Source organism: Cottoperca gobio, chromosome 10 (assembly GCF_900634415.1).
Source record: "Cottoperca gobio chromosome 10, fCotGob3.1, whole genome shotgun sequence".
NCBI classification, from domain to species: domain Eukaryota; kingdom Metazoa; phylum Chordata; class Actinopteri; order Perciformes; family Bovichtidae; genus Cottoperca; species Cottoperca gobio.
This window is the reverse complement of record NC_041364.1, coordinates 17,049,132-17,065,917: the sequence shown is the minus strand read 5'-3', so window position 1 is coordinate 17,065,917 and position 16,786 is coordinate 17,049,132. Positions and strand designations below refer to the sequence as shown.

The following is a 16,786-nucleotide window of genomic DNA, read 5'->3' as shown; positions in this document are numbered from 1 at the left end:
ACTGTATGGGAGGCATGTATGCATAGTATAATACCTTAATTATGCACAGCAGCATATTTCAGTGTGTGCTAAAACTCATTTTACTTTAGAGAGAAAACTATTCTTTAGGGCTTACGCTTCCCTTGTTACTACAACATAAATCTGATATAATGGCAAAACAAAGCATATAAAGGAAAGTAGAGGTTCAAAGCAAAGGAGAAAAACATTACTTCAGTCTGCGGATAAACAGAGAGGAAAAAAACAGTGGTTTCATTTCAATTGTTTATTAAAGATATAAAGCAGGCACATGAATATAAGAAACATGCGCACTAATAAGTCAGCTCTTAATAACAAAAAATCCACAGCAAAAGTAGTTTGATATCACTCAAGATTCAAATCCAAACACGATTACAGCAAAAGACAAACCGTCGAAATGCTTAGGTCTACAGTAAACAATAAAAAGAATCCACCTGTCAGATAATCATACGTCGTGCTATAGTTCACAGATATCAAACAAGCAAAACAAGATTCAGCCCCAAGACCAGAGCAGCAGGGTTTCAAAGCCTCGCTGTATAACAATGCACCGCTATGTATGACTGGAAAACTCACACTTGATACCTGAAGTTAAAAAGAAAACAAACTCTCTCCGGTTTCATTTTAAAGCTCCAACTCATGGCAACTTGTTTCTAGTTTTCTATAAAGATTGTGCCCGACGTAAAATCTTGATTAGTGTTTTAGCTTAAGGACAAGGAATATAAGCAATAACCAGGGTTTAAAGTCAAAGAAATCCCCCTATACACCCTAAGCAGTGGAGAGAAAAACATATTGATCCCTCAATTTGGACACATTCTTAGATTGTGGAGGTGTTTGGTCTCATTGACAATTAATGAAGCTTGTCGGCTTCGGAAAGTTACGACACAGGGTCTACTAATTGTTTATCCCACTGGGTTCTCCCAGACTCTGAGGCGGCGAGGCTTCTATACAAAGTTTGACTGAACTGGGTGGAAGCGTTTGCAGTTATGCAGCAAAACAGAAGGCTGGGAAGAATACGCCTTTGATTTGCTGCATGATATGAACATGAAAACAAAACAGAAAATACAACGAGATGTTTAAATTATAAAGAAACGACATTTACCAGTCCAAATGTTAAAGGGGGTACAAGTCATTAGTTGTTCAGCACAGAAAATATTGTTTTTGTTTAGACTTATTTTAACTGTTTATAGTGGCATAACAAAGTATGTATAAAGTTAGAAAAAGGCAGAAACATGGAAAAACATTGACTTTGGTTCCTTGAGGCTGAACTAAAACATATTTAAAATCTTACTAGTTAGCCCAGCACATCCAAATGAACTACAGTTATTGCTCAAGTTAAAATAAGGCAGACAGATTTTGCATAGTTGATATTTGCAGTACAGGGATTTTGACATAATCAAACATTGTAGTGGAAAACACAAGCGACCCCACAGTATTATTATAAAACTGGTTAGAATACAAAAAAATCATAAGCCTCTTGGAATTAGTTCTTATAACACCTACAACCCTTCCTCCCATACAAATGAAAAAAAGGGAAATATATATTTTTCAATGCATTTGTCCAGTTGATTTCCCTCCAACTGCATTTTCCAGAGGAGAGGCAGTTAACGCTACAGACTAGAGCAAATTCCAAGTTATGGAGTAGAAACGAGGCAGTGTAGGAATATAATGGCCGTCTATTCAAAAGGTGGAACAAATGGGATAAAACCTTTTCTTTTTGATAGAATGACAAGCTCTATTTATATATAAACTCATTGGTCAATATTTTGTGTTCTCTTGAATCCAAAATAGGGGGAGTCTAGATGCTATCCATGGCTTTAAACTCGCTCAGAGCCTGCACAGGGTTGATATGCTTCTTCTGAGAGGATCTCTTGACCCTGTTGGTTTGGTCATCCTGCTTCTCTCTCTTCACCAGCGGCTTCTTCTCGGGAGCTTTCATCCTCCAGGAGATAGCTGGCATATTCAGGGCCTCCATGTTTTTGTTCTTCTGGTACTTAGTAGATGCAACGTAGGAGGCCTTGACGGTGGACACCACTGTGTTCATCAGGTTCTTTGCGGCCTGAATGAGGGACATGGCGCTGTCCAACTGAGTATACGGAGGAGACAGGCAGGAGAGAACACCAGAGAAACAGTTAGACTGGTAAAAATGGACAAAGCAAAGCCTGATAACTTTCAAATATACATGTCTATTGAATTCATGTCTGGTGAAAATAAAAAGTTCCTGCTTTTTTATTGTTTATTTTGCCAGTTTTGTAGGGAAAACCAAGACTGACGTGAGAACGGATAAATATAGATGTGAGAAATTTAAGACTATGGAAAAAGGTCACACTCATTTATCTCCACAATCTAATAGCCCCAGAGACACTGGTGACACTTGACTGGAAGTGTGAGAGGCATAGGCTCCTTCCAGCTCTACAGAACAAAGGAAGGAATTAATTATTTCCTGCACTTAGAGGCAACCTATTTTTATTCATTTGACTGGCAAGTAAGTAGTTAATTAAAGCGTGAAGGGTCTGTAAACATTGGCCATGTACAGTCTTATCTTAAGTAGTAGAAAGGTTAGGAAACATTTGGCCAACATTGGTCCTTTCCAGCACAGAGGAAGCCATTATTTCTGTTATCAGTTTATTCGATATAAAATATAAGCTGCAGATTACAGTGCAGAGAATGAATAATTAACTAATCACAACCAACAGCAGATGCCATTAAACTTTGGTGTTTTTAATTTATGTGGGCAACGCCAGATAATAGAACTTTAGAAAGTAGCCGATGCATTCTATTGATTTAATTATCTTTCTAGCGAAAGATTTCATTGTAAACAAACGCAATTATGTTTACATTCATCGTTTCTAACCACAATACATTGTGTGTAGCCTTTCCTTCCTCACTTTGCACGTTTACCTTTTTTTTGTGAACCACCTTTGAAGCTGCATTATGGCCACCAAATCTAACCACCAGCAAAAGTTACTTTTTCATGTAATACCTCATTTCAACCACTCTACTACTCTTAAGTTACTGTGGGGCATCTGCAGATTACAGATTGCAAACTGTAAACAATGTGTCCGTGGTTAAAATGGTGTTGAACTTACCCCAGAGACAACCAGCTCTCCTCCCAGGTTCTGCACCTCGGCCTTGACTTTGCTGCAGATGTTGAGCTGGTGGCAATACAAGGCGATACGCTGCAGGTAGGCCAGCAGATCCTGCTTACAGGTGGAGTCGGGGCACTGCGTGGGAGAAAGACAATGTTCAATTCGTATAAAAGCACAACCAGGTTTGTGGTTATAATGCTACCTTACTTGCAGGTTGTACAATTAATCCATTTTTGGAACTTGCTACTACTACTCAATCTGAATATGTATGTGTTTGTACAGATGCCATGATCTCACACTTTATCAAGATGAGTTAGTAGCACTGTGACAGGAAAGGTAGACACCCACAGTAGAACCGTGCTCAGAGCCAAAACAACAAACTAACGCCCACAACCTGGTAGATTGATAACTCATCTTCACAGGGTTAAGCACGATCAAGTCACACAAAATGAAAATTCTATTAGGAAGCAAACACTGCTGTCAATCAATTACTTTTAGGTGGCGGTATTAATCTTGTGTGAAGTATTTTTGTAAACAAAAATACATGATCTAAAGTGTTAACAGCAGTCCTGTATGTAGATAAGAAATGTTTTAATAATTAAACAAAGTCATCACCACACCTCCTGTCAGTAATCTGGGTTCTCGTGAGAAACAAGTTTGAGAACCCTTCACCCCGACAAGCCTCTTATTCTTGTTCCCAACCATGCATTACAATATTGCCAAAAGTCAGCAAACTAACGAAACAAAAATACATTGGAGCCATAAAAATTCCATCAACTTCAAGAAATCCCAATAAATTATGATAAAACCCACTTGAAAGGGGAAGCATGCAAAGAGCTCCACAAATGCATGTCATTTTGAATTGGCAATCTTTTTGAATTATTTCATCTCATCATAATTGAGACTCAGGTTCTACCTTGAAACACCATTTCCAATACATTTCCTAGTCTGCTAAACAAGCCCCCTGCCAGCATAGTAATTAGGCCACAGTGCCCATGTTAGCTGCTCATCAAGTGAGAGATGTTAACGCCCTGATGTGAGTCTGACGCTTTACATCAGATCTCAGCACATTGACATGAGACACTAATGGTATGCCAGCGCTGATCATGACATGAGAGACTCTGTTACAGACAAGGCTGGCAGCTTTTCACATCCCTTACTAACCTAACTTTACCTGTGAAAAGCACTGGGGTGACCACGTCTGTGCGCAAGCCAAGAGAAAATACTGGCTGAATAGCCACTATTTGCAGGTGCTTGGCAGTGTGAAGGAGGAGTCCTTTGGCAGTGGTTAATTCTGAGTGCAGGGAAAAGGTGAACGGGAGGTAATAGCAGCCAATCTTTTAATTGATGGAATCGCTGCAGAAAGTAGTTGTGGAGGTCAGTGCTGACGAACAGGATTGTGTGCATGTGTCTAGACAAACTGGAGGCATTTCGTCTGAGCAAATACACAGAGTGTAAATATCTCAATAATGGCCATTACTATTAAAGTGCACTAAATCCACATAGGGTGAGAAAACCCCTGATGTCGTTTCTCTATACAAACCGAGGAAAACGAAATCTTTGCCATCAAGATTTTTCCACACTTCAAACAGACTAGGACTTATGATGCTTCTAATCCTGCTGAGCGCGTCAGTATCCCTGGTGGGAGTGTAGCGCTCCGCTGAATACAGTGCACACATTCCCAGAAATACAGTCATGCATGCTTGCATCTACACACCTCCCTAGCCAGCACAACTGTGCTCTTTCATACACATCATATATCAGAGTGATGGGGTGCTATAGAAGAACTAGGACACAAAAACAAATATCCTTTATTGAGAGCTCTATAGACATCCTCTGACAATAGTTATACAAATGGAAGTCTTCTCTGTCACTACCATCCACTCCTGATTAATAGAAGGGCTAAGGAGAGAAGAGGGAAATGTAAGAGTTGACATTCTATTAAAGAAAGGTATGCAAGAGGAGATGAGGGGAAAGGGAGCTGGAGGGGATGATCATCATACATGGCTGAGAGACTAGAGAAAATGGGAGTGGGAGGAAGGTTGAAAAAAGAGGAAAGAACCAGAGAAAAATAAGTAGTTGGAGAAAAAAAAGAAGAGGATGAAGAATGAGCCAGAGGGGGAACAGTATGGAGGAGTAAATAAGGGGGAGAAATCCAACTGGGGAAACGGGACGTAGACAGGAGGATTCAACTGTAGTTGGGAGGGGGGTTTAAGTAAGTAAGAGAGCGAGTGTGTGTGCACAGACACACACATGCAATAGCAAAGACCTGGGATGAGGCTGAATGCAGCAGCCATGCTAATGAGGGCTTGGGGAAGTATTCAGACGGCTGAGAGCAGGGCACTGTGAAAGCATCACTTGTGCTCGTACTCAGCTCAGCTGCTGGCTTCACTCAGCACTCAGGAAACTCTGCAAGGCTGCTCTGAGTGTGACATGTGAATACAGAAGTTGCACAGAGAAGAGACAAGAACACCTTGGATTGTTTTTGGGAATGCAAATAGAAGCAGTGTGTGTGAGTAAGTCTTAGTGTTATTCACAAGATGATACCTGTGCTGCGCTACGTCAACGTTTCCACAAGCCAGACGTCTCAGTAGGTAACTCACATTTCACAAAGAAACCTTTTTATCCACCTGCCCTTATGCTCAATGGTATGAATAATTAATAGTGCAAATAATAAATGGGCCATATAATGTCGGTGTATGTGTTCAACGTATATGTTAATGTCTCTGCAGGTTGTGCAAACACCATAACCAAGCAGTCATGTTGAAAATCACATATAGCCTCACTATTCAAACAATTCATTTCCATTTCACCAAACAGAATTTGCTCTGGTGTGAAAAATAAAAGGATCATCACTCGTGTTCCCACTGAGTGCTGCTCTCCTCTAATAGTGACTTCAACCATTACAGCCCACCATTGAATTTTTTTTCCTCCAGTCTTCTCCGGGTGCTGCTGTAAAATGTTCCTGAAGCCTGAGGATATAGCCCTCTTGCTTTTTCTTACATGCTGTGTGGCCAGTTATGGACTGGGACAGTTAACATTGCTTGGTCAGCTACTATTGAGATATGGCAAAGCAGGGAGACAGCCACTAGAGACTTCATCACAAAACTCTGGATATCTTTTCAAGGCAAACTAATAGAAAAGTTGAGTCACCATCTTTCAAAGGGAGCCGGCAGCACAGGTAGAAATGTCAATGATTCTTGTTGTTGCTCGCCTCTTCACTGGTTGTTTTAAGTGCCTTCTCAGAAAAATAAAGGTGAAACATCAAAGTTGAGTCAAAGGGTAGCACATTATTATTCTAATTGGCTAATTGAATCTCTTAAAATTCATATTCATGAAGGTTTAACATTCTAAGTGTTTTGGTAGCTCTTAGTTTATTTACCATTTCTTAGCATTTAAACAATTGCTGTAGAGCAGTGTTAAAAAAACAAAAGGCTATACGCACACTCAGCCTTACAGAATCCATGCGTGCAATAGTCCACATGTCTCTCTGTCTCGCTCGCACACTATCCTGCTTCAGTCCATATGTGGTCTTTTCAAAAGCAACATTTTCATACACCTCAGGAAAACAGCCGATTTTAAATTGAAAACACATCTATGCTTATTTCTACTAGGCTCGCAGACAGTTTGAGAAAGACTATTTGAATTTGAAATTAAAAGCATGATATTTGACCAAATCTTACGGACCAGCAGGGGTCTTTGAGGAAGGCACATCTAGAGAAGAGCAGCGAGTAAACCAAAGGAATAATCTTTTTCCTATAACAACACACAGCCCAACACAATCAGAAAGGGAAATGAGGCAATAACAATGACAGAGCAGGATGTTGAACAAAAGGATTTCACTGTGCTACATTGGGTAATGTCCATGATATAAATGATGATCAGGACAGTCAGGTCCCATCATTGGAAATGCCATGCAGTTTCCTCTGAAATCTATTATACAGAGGCAGAGCCACTGTGCTGCTGCCGCCCAGCACTGACCTTTCAGGACGATCACCCAGAGGAAATGCCAATTTCTAATATTTACTGACAAGGCGGCATTCTAATGTGCGGCTGCCAGCAACCTGTTGGGCGGTGCCACAGGGCGGTGGACACAGAGGTATTTTCTGTTAAGTTTTGTTTTTCAGTCACTTCTGGTCATGAGAGAATTGATAATCCCACCGTTCTCACATCCCAGTGAGGTATTTAGAGTGTTTTTGCTTTGTGTTCTCATCGGAGGGCTGTTGTTTTATCCTCTCGATCTTGACCTGGTTAATGGAGAGCCAGCGAAAACGCAGCTAAAAAGAATACGGTTTTATTTCCAGAAGTATACCGATAACTATGCCTCAACCCTATAAATCACCCACTATCATAACTTACTGACAGCCCAATTTGTTCTCCTGCCAAAAGGTAAAAGACAACCTAAAAGACACACAAAACCTTCATTCAGGCAAGCTTCACTGTGTGGTGTTGTGGCTGGAAACAAATCCAAAACCATAGACCAGTCAGCACGTTTCAACATGTGGCTTTCTTGCGGTGGAAAAATAAATAAATCTGACATTTGTGTGCTTGTGTGTGCGATAGAGGGTTGTGGATAATCAACTGTGCCTAACCTGAGAAAGGACCTTTAGGACAAGAAGCCACCGGGAATCTTTATCTACCATTACACCGCTATGCTGCCACTGGGGGGGGTTGCAGGGATGCAGCGATATACGTATATATGTTACAGTGGGCCGACTGCCATTGGGAAAAATAGTGTGACTGAGATTCATGGAAAAGTTCAAAGAGATACAGGAAACAAAGCACTGGAAAGACCAGTAGTAGAAGTAGAAGATGGTGTAGCGCGGGGATAGGAAATGATTCCAACCTTTAGTCCGGACACACTTCAAGATGAATACACTGTAATGTGCAAACATTTCAATATAATAATATAAAGATAATAAATAAATAAAGTTTAAAACTTGAAAACAGTTTTACTGCTGGTTAAGTCTTTGAACAGAGCAGACTTCCACTTCACCAGACCTGATGAAGTGGAGTACGCTGGTGTTTTCTGTGCAGCCTAGTTAACGGGGCATTACAGTTAATGTGCTGTACATTAGATTGTGTCAGTCTGGTGCTGATTATGTTACCGTTGATGGCTAAATATAAATCTGCCATGGTTTACCAATATCAATCAAGTTCCATTTCGAACAGAATGATGATGACCAGAATTCCTCTCTGCATTGCATCTGCTAAAAAGATGCTCCATATTTCCGTGGGGCCAATTCAATCACACTGACACTTGAGAATGTTAATGTGACACTGAAGCAGACAGAGTTTGGGTATGACAGGAGAAAATCAAGCTGGGGGCAAGCCAAAAAGAGCGACTTTAGAGGTAACCACAGGGACCAATTAAATGGCCCTCATCATTTTTTAATGTTCAGGCTGCACCTGTCAGTCAGGCATTTCACTGTAGTACTTGTAAGCAAAACCTTTAACTTAACACGGCTGTTACTGAATAGTTAAGTGCTAACAGGCATGTTAAAACATTTATACATTCATTTTTCATTCAGACTTATATTTGGCCTGACCTTTGACTGCTTGTTGGCTCCAAAACGGCTACACAACCTCAGATTTACGATTGTAGTTCAAAGTCAAAGACTATACCTTAGGCCTTCAACAGTTGTACACTACACCCCAATAAGATGTGTAGGCTGTTCTTTCTATGTTCCTCCCATGATTATCCACCTCTGGGAGCTCTGTGATTACCAAACAGGGCTCTTCTTTTGTCAGCATTAACCTATAGCATTAAAATATCATGGGTAGATGCCTTCCAAAAACAATCCATTTGGAGTAGATACCCATTCTCAACCAGCAAATACTTGTCACTTGGTTGGGCTGAACTGCATTTGGCTGAGGTCTGACCCTTGAACCGCTGAGCTGAGAATTTGTAAGCTCTCTGGGTGGTTTTGCTTCCCCACTGCAGTAGATAATTTACAACCCTCTCTGCTGTAGCGCATCTAGGGCCAGAGCCGGGATTAGACTGTAACCAGCAACAGAGCCCATGGATCACCATAAATCGCCACTGATTGAATGCAAATTGGAAAAGTACACTATGTCTGTCAGTACACAACATGACAATAAAGCTTGCACAACAAACACATCAAGCACATGCCAATTCTCTAAATATGCAAGCCTTATTTTATGCGTTTGTATGTGTGCATGCAAGTGTTTATGTGGTGAGCAGGCAAGCAGCAGGAATTTATGGGCTAACATAGTGACTAACACATTTGCATTATAAATCTCAATTACATAGCATTATTTGTTTACCAGCCTGCTCAGATGGAATACTCATAAGGTGCCCTGCAGAGGAGGGTCATAAATTCTTAATAAACTGCAGTGCAGACCTTTGTACGACACTGACCTAAATCCTGCAGCTCATCTCTGCACTACTCGTTTCTTTAAACTTTAATAAGGCTCTATTACACATATTTAACCGTTTTTCAGAAACCCCAAACTAGACCATGTCCACCTAAACATCCCAGTTGAACACAATATGCCCGTAAGAAAACACGCCATGACACAGTCTTGCGAAGGAAAATGTGTGTTGAGATGCTGTGCTATCAGACTGGGACCATCTGCTGATGTGTTTTATATGGAGGAGTAAACCCTCATAGGCCCTCCAGGCCAGAGGCACAGAGCACAAGTGATTAATATGCCTAGGTTAATGAGCAGTCCCAGCATTACCTTTGCTCCTCTGACTCTGTTAGTATGTGTGCATCTTGGTGGTGATTCACTTAAGTATTGCTGCCAGAGTAGACCATCCCAACATGGCATGCCTTTGCTGTAAGTGGGCCTGTGGCATCTCCTGCTTTGTTCGAGATATGGCCCTAAATATAAACTGCCTGCGTAAATAATAAAAAAAAAATGTTTAACTGCCACCTGGCAATTATACTGCTAATTAAAAGGCGAATCACTGTTAATGGATTCATCTCTCAGGAGGGACGTTCCTCTCTTCACACAAATGCACTCTCCCTTCTTTCTACCTCTCCTATCGCTCCATCATTCTTCTCACCACCCCATGTCCATCCCTGGGAGCCCTGGGTGATGTGTTATGGGTGAGTGTCTCCTGGTCTGCTAGTGTTTTGGTCTCTGCTGAGAGCGAAAGGCTAAGAGGGACAGCTGGATGGGTTCAGAGGCTGGAGGGGTCTTCACTACTGGCAAAGACTTCTGTTCCAACAGCCAAAGCTCTTCATTTATTCATACTTTGAGTGCTTCAAAACCCCAAATCCCCTAATAGTGTACACACACACACACACACACACACACACAACACAAACAAACATAAACACAGAGGACAAGATAAAGAAACAACCTACAAATAGTTGAGGATCGGAGAATAAAATAGTTGCACAAATCCAACACATCCGTACACATGTGCTTGCGGAGAAGCAGGCCAGTCAACAGTCGTGTTCATGTGTAGGCATACACACGCACGCTCACACACCTGCACAGTTTCCCATCTGTTTTCTTTGGGGGATAACACTGTTTTCATTAAAGTGAATAAGCATCTTCTAAAGCGGCAGTGAGGCATAAAAAGTCACTTTCCAGAACGGCTTATTCCCTGTTCAGATTATTTGGATGCAATTAGGTCAGAACAGATAAGACTTTTAGTTGGTTATCGATGTGGGCCTGTTATATTAAAGATCTGAGGTCACCGTAAATAAAATCTTGGAGCCTAGCAACTCATGTCAGACTACGAGGGAGAGATCTAAATGCAGATGTTTCCGTTATGTGTTGGCATAATTAAAACCCCAAGCACAAATAAGACAAAGGCACTTGATATACCTCATACATCCTCTTTGAATGTGAGAAGTTATGGAAAAAAAGTTTTCTGCCAATATAAGTACATGTGGAATTTACTTCACAAGTGCCCCAGCAGCCCCAACATCTCTGCTCATTACACAAACAACCGGTAGGGAAAAAAGCTATGTTGTAAAACTACATCATCTTTGAATCAATTATTAACCAGGCAAACCTGGACTGTTTGGAGACACATAAATTATGGTGCTAAATAGGATCAAACAGATTTATTAATGACCAATGCATAGCATTAAAATCCATGTGTTGTAGTCAGCCCTGAAACATTCCACTTGCACATTACTTAACAAATAGGCTTTATGCCGTTTTTGTCATTTTGCCAACATATCAGTAGAGATGTCAACAAAACGAGGGCAAAAGACAGACAACACCTTTAATGTTATCAAACATGAAATCTTTCAGAAAATCTCTAAAGCCAGTGTGTGCTTTTCTGAGTTTTCTGTTTGTTCTTTGATAGAATTGGAAGAAACCCACAGCTGCTACATCTAAACCACAGAGGCAACCAATGTCTTTATAAGAGAAGACCTCAATCCGCCTGCCATGTCTTGTTGCAAACGTCACAATTAAACTCTTCCATGATTTAACAACAAATGGTATACATATTGCAGACATGGAGGCTATAAGTCTCAGCCTAAGAGATGGCAAATGAATAAGTTGGGGGGATAAATCATGTACAGTGTCTCCCTGAGGAAAGGTACAGTGCAAGTATTTAAGTGAAATATGAGGCCATGGATAATTGAATGTGTGTTTCCCAATGTCAAGGACCATAGTCACTGGGGAAAAGGATAGATGTGGAGAGATGATGGAATCGGGAATTGGGGAGTGGGAGATGGAAGAAGGAGAGGGTGGGAGTGTTTGATCCTGAAAGAAATTGGCAAAGACTGGTAAGGGGTGTCTCATGAATAACACAAATCATAGCAGTTGTTTACATCAGAAGGGGCCTGCTGCGTTAGCCCCTTACTTGGATTTGCTCCAAAACATGCAAAAGAGAAAAAAAAAAAAAAGGAAAAAAAAACATTTCTCCAAAACAAAATTATATGTACTGAATGTTTTTTTTTTATACAACTCTAAAGTAATGAGCACAGAATATTCTAAGAGAAAAGTTTGCCCTCTATTCTGAGTTTTTAAGTCTGGCTTACACACAGCGCTGTTAAGGACAACATTTAAAAACAAAAAGGAAGGAGTGTCAAGATGCAATCAGTATGAAAGCTTTGCTTTTTTAAACCCTGCGTGAGCACAACAGCACGCAACAATGTCAGTTCCTTCAGCAACACAGGAGCAGAGAACGAGTTGTGCATTTCTGTAATGAAAAGCTTTACTCAACTCTACACATGGTGTCAGCTTGTGTCCCGTGGTCACAATATTTCAAAACTTAGTAGATTTTAAATGAAACTTCGGAGGTCAATTAGTGACCATCACAATGATGACATGCACCCATTGTTGAAATTTGTACTGGAAGAAGTAGGATTAGTGCCCTTGTCTTCTAACACACACAGCACAGGTTTGATTCTTTGAGCACATTCTAAGGTCTTACATACCGATAGACAACAGGGAAGCAAAGGTAATATACGACTGGAGCAGTTAAGAGGGAAATAACTTAAATTGTAGCTAGTCATTTAACAACATCTTTCATGCCCGAAACATGTTACTTTCCAACAGGCATGACATTACTGTTATGTCACAAAGTTTGTGGTACAATTCATCTACACAAACAAATTAGTAATTTTCTTTCATTTGTGCCATATGTGCTAATGCACTTGTTGCTAATTTATCGTCCCCCAACAGTGTCGATGAGGCACAATTCCAATTATATATTGGGGTCACTAGTACAAAAGGTGTAGACTACATCAAACCCTTTGAGATGGAGGTTCATTAACGACTTACATTGTCAGCGATGGTGCGGCCCAGCTTGTCCATTCGTGATCCTGCCTCTGCAATTTTCTTGGCAGCGCTGATGACATCAGACGTATTCTTCAGCGGCCCTTTCCCCCTGGGGAGAAAAAGTGGAAAGATCAGTCACTGTTTCTGATCTCATCCAATATGCAGGAGCAGCATCTCATTTATGAAGCGGCTGTTTGTTTTGGAAGGTTTTTATTTTTTTGGGTCAGAGGCAAGTATGGATAGAAGAGCGTGATTTATGAGAATAGCTCAGGGAAACATCACAGAAATACCTGTGTATGCTGGTGCACAGATGCTTCCACACACACACACACACACACCCAGCCACCCACACACCACTAGCAGTCTGGCACCATATTGTTCAGTCAGAGCTGAGCACGTTTTATAACCTATTAAATTCAGAGGGGCAGCCTTCACTCTCAGGGCTCTCCTTAAAGACTGGGACCACAGCGTTGTGTACTCTCTGTTGTAACACCATCACCCCACTTACAAAATTGGGTGTCAAACTAATTTTTCCCCCAATCGTAATTTTAGCATACGATACTAGACAGAACTATCATATTCAGAAAATGAAACCGATTCAAGAGACCATAATTTTATAGTGGTTACCGGTGCCATATGCTTTCTACCACAACAGAAAGTAGCTTTGAGGGGTTTAATAAAGGGCTAAGACGCAAATCCGACTGGTTTCTGTGTGTTCTGCTGTTTTGTCTGCTGGCGGGGAAATGTTGGTTTCCCTCTAAAAAACTACACACACTATCATTTGTTTGGTCCTTTTCATCTAAGAATGGGACAAAGATGTAGAGCCAAAGAAAAGGAGATAATTGAAAGTAGACAGATGAGATTACAATTCCATTTAAAGACTGGTCATTGTCCTAATGTTAAACATCCATCAGTGACCATTCTAGAGCTAAGCGAAGCCCGTCCCAATACAGGTCAGTCCGGCCTTGACCTGACCCACTGTAAAGCTTGTCAGCCATTTACGAGGGTTTTTCTGCCCCCACAAGGGACTCTGGGACACAGTTGGCAAGAGGTACAAATTGGATTCAAAGCTGCTCTCTCCAGGCTAAAAAATGAGCAATCCAACACAGAACAGATGGAATTTTGTGTACTGTTCCCTCTCTTCCTCTTCCCTCCCCTCCCCTCCCATCACCAACACTTCCCCTCTTTTGCACTCCCTCTGCTGCTCTGCTGTAAAGCAAGTCAGGGTCCTAGTGGAAGAGGCCACGCATCAGAGAACAGACTGGAAGCTCTCCAGGGACATGTCAACCCCTGGAGACAGAGCTGGAGGCATTGTGATGGGTTCTGGGGGAAAAAAAAGCCTGCATGAATGTATGTTTAATAGAGTGTTGCTAGTCAAACGTTGTAGTTTGCCACAATAAAAAACATCACATTACAGTGCATAAATACAGCAACCACTGATTTCTCCCTCACCACTGGTTTCCTTCCTAAGAATATCCATGGCTTTAGCCCGGAGATATAAAGACCCAGCTCTGCCTAAATCGCCTAAAGTAACAATAGAGAAAAGGACAAAGAGGCCAAGGCGATAGACAAAAGAACTCCTGACAGGAAGACACTTGTAAAATTTCCGTAGTGGATTTATACATGGAGAAGAAACTGGGGGACTTCAGGTCTGGTGACAGATGCAGGCCTTCAGATGGGTGTAAGCCACATCGGACCGAGCACTTCACAGCACAGAATGCTCGAAGACAGGTGGCTCCCAAATATGTTGCGTGTTTCCAAGCCACGCATGCCTTATTCATGAGTGCCTCGACACAGCCATAAGCGATGCAAGAGTCGACATGAATGTCTCTCACTCTCTGCAGATTTGTCAGGAGAGGCCCAGAACAATTACCTCACACAGCATTAACCTTGGCCGGGCTTTGTGCCAGCTCAAGGTTAAGGGGGCAATAATTTGGGCACCGGCTGAGTTAGCCAGCGACTGACCTTCCATGTGCTACTGCCGCATGCGAGAGTCCAGGCATAATGTGAAGGTCTATATTAAATCATGACAAACATCCTTGTGTGTGCTGTCAGACACTCACACATTCATATACATACTGTAAGTCTCAGAGTGCCAAATAAGAAAAGTCACAATACTAAATTGTATTAGCCCATAAATAAGAAAACCCTCAAGGAGGAGCTTCACTATTAACCACAAAAGCCATTTCCACAGCTTTCTTTCATAAACTCCATTTCTAATGCCAATAACCGAGCATCGAGAATAGATTGCACTTATCAACAGTGATCACTAAAGTTAAAGACATTAAAGCTGGACTCAAAATATTCTGAATTTAATACTTGGCAACCCAACAATACTCAATAGCTACAAATTACATTTCCTTTCAAAAAAATTATTCATATTTAATGAATAATGCTAACATTTAACAAACAAATTTAGTAACGTCTTAGTTAGGTTTCTAAAATGTGAATCCAGACACTAGACTGGATTTATGTGTATATTAAATCAAGAGAACCATGTGAATAATGCTCCAAAGCTCGACTTCGGGACACCCCGTCGTTACAGTTGCTAGGTGACAGTGACGCAGTTTAGCCATGGTGCTTTACCAATATGTACATGTCATTTGGAAAACCTTAGCTGCCGCTGATATCCAACTATGGAACGACATTCCAAATGAAAAACATCTGTTCTTTCACCATTTAGGTTGGTGGTTTGTTATTAAATCCTAGATTAAATGTGCTGCAGATAAGAGGCTTGGATTTTTTTATGGTTTAAAATTCAGCCACGGCCCATAAAAAAGCCTCCTAAGGCATTCAACAGGAAACAGCATTTCTCTTCTTGTATCGCTCAAATGTTACCTACTGGGATTTAGCTAATGAAGGAACTCTCTGTACTGTGATTTAGTGTTCAGGATTGTTGCTTTTGGGTTAGAGCAGCTCTATTTTAGCAAAAAAGGACACCTAATGTTCAGTACAACACAAAAGCTCTGTCGATTACTAAAGTCGCAGGGTTCTGTGTGACCTCAGTCAAACCACTGGCTGTGTTACTACTTGAAACGCTGCTAGAGTTTTCCAGTATTGTAACTCTTTGGCCGAGGAGACGGGATCTTTGAGCTATTCAGATGATGAAGATAGAGAAGCAGCATTTCATCGTCATTACGGATGTGACTCACGAGTTAGGCACAAAATGTCCTTGTGAGTAATTCACTTGAAAATGTAAAAAAGGCACAGTCATACAAATACAGTCAGGCGCGAGCACAGTCAGCTAGTCAAAATTTCTTCTCACATCCCCCACACAAACTCACTCGCAATGTGTGAGCGAGACTATCACGCAGAGATAGAAATGCTGTCCAACCCTCATCACAAAGTATTAATATAACCACACCTTCTGATGTCATGTACACATAACCACAATTACAGAACTAGCATATGATTTAAATGATAAAAACAATGTTACATCATTCTATCATGGGTTTTTAAAGGTTTTACAAACTGTACAAACATTTCACAATACCAGAAATCATTACATAAATGTTGTCTGGGCAAGAGTATTGATTAATTTAAGAGTTTCCAAATCGGTTTAAATCCTCAGTTTGTATTTTGTTGGTGGCGCCATGCTTTCGTTTATATCTGTATCACCGATGTTATAAAATCTATGTGATGTTCATTCAATTCAAATACATTTTTCATCTCTCTCAAGTAGTTGGTTACACTGTCGAGATTTGCCAAACGACTGCTTTTCTGCAAAATCAATATTTCTGAAATATCAAACAAGTTTGTAAATTTACCGCAAATACCCTGCTTGTAACCGCAGATTTCAAAACGCACTGATTTTTTACTAGAGGCATAGAAGACATATTTACTGCAAAGATGTTTCATGCTATTCCCGGACGCGTCAGGATTTCTTCTTTTTGGAACCATTTTTCTACCATTTTTATGTTCTCAACAAACTACTGACAAGGTTGACTACGGCCACGCTATAGCGG

General features: G+C 40.9%; 1 protein-coding gene across 1 annotated transcript in view; it reads right to left on the bottom strand.

Annotated features, from left to right (window-relative positions):
- Positions 1-247: 247 nt before the first annotated feature.
- The window catches only part of ctnna1 (catenin (cadherin-associated protein), alpha 1), a 71,635-nt gene continuing 55,096 nt past the window's right edge, over positions 248-16,786 (bottom strand). The window contains exons 16-18 of the mRNA XM_029440876.1: positions 12,825-12,930; positions 3,102-3,236; positions 248-2,098 (exon numbers count right to left, since the gene is read on the bottom strand). Of these exons, the coding sequence (XP_029296736.1) occupies positions 1,811-2,098; positions 3,102-3,236; positions 12,825-12,930 (529 nt within the window). The 3' untranslated portion in view covers positions 248-1,810. The remainder of the gene's footprint in view (positions 2,099-3,101; positions 3,237-12,824; positions 12,931-16,786) is intronic.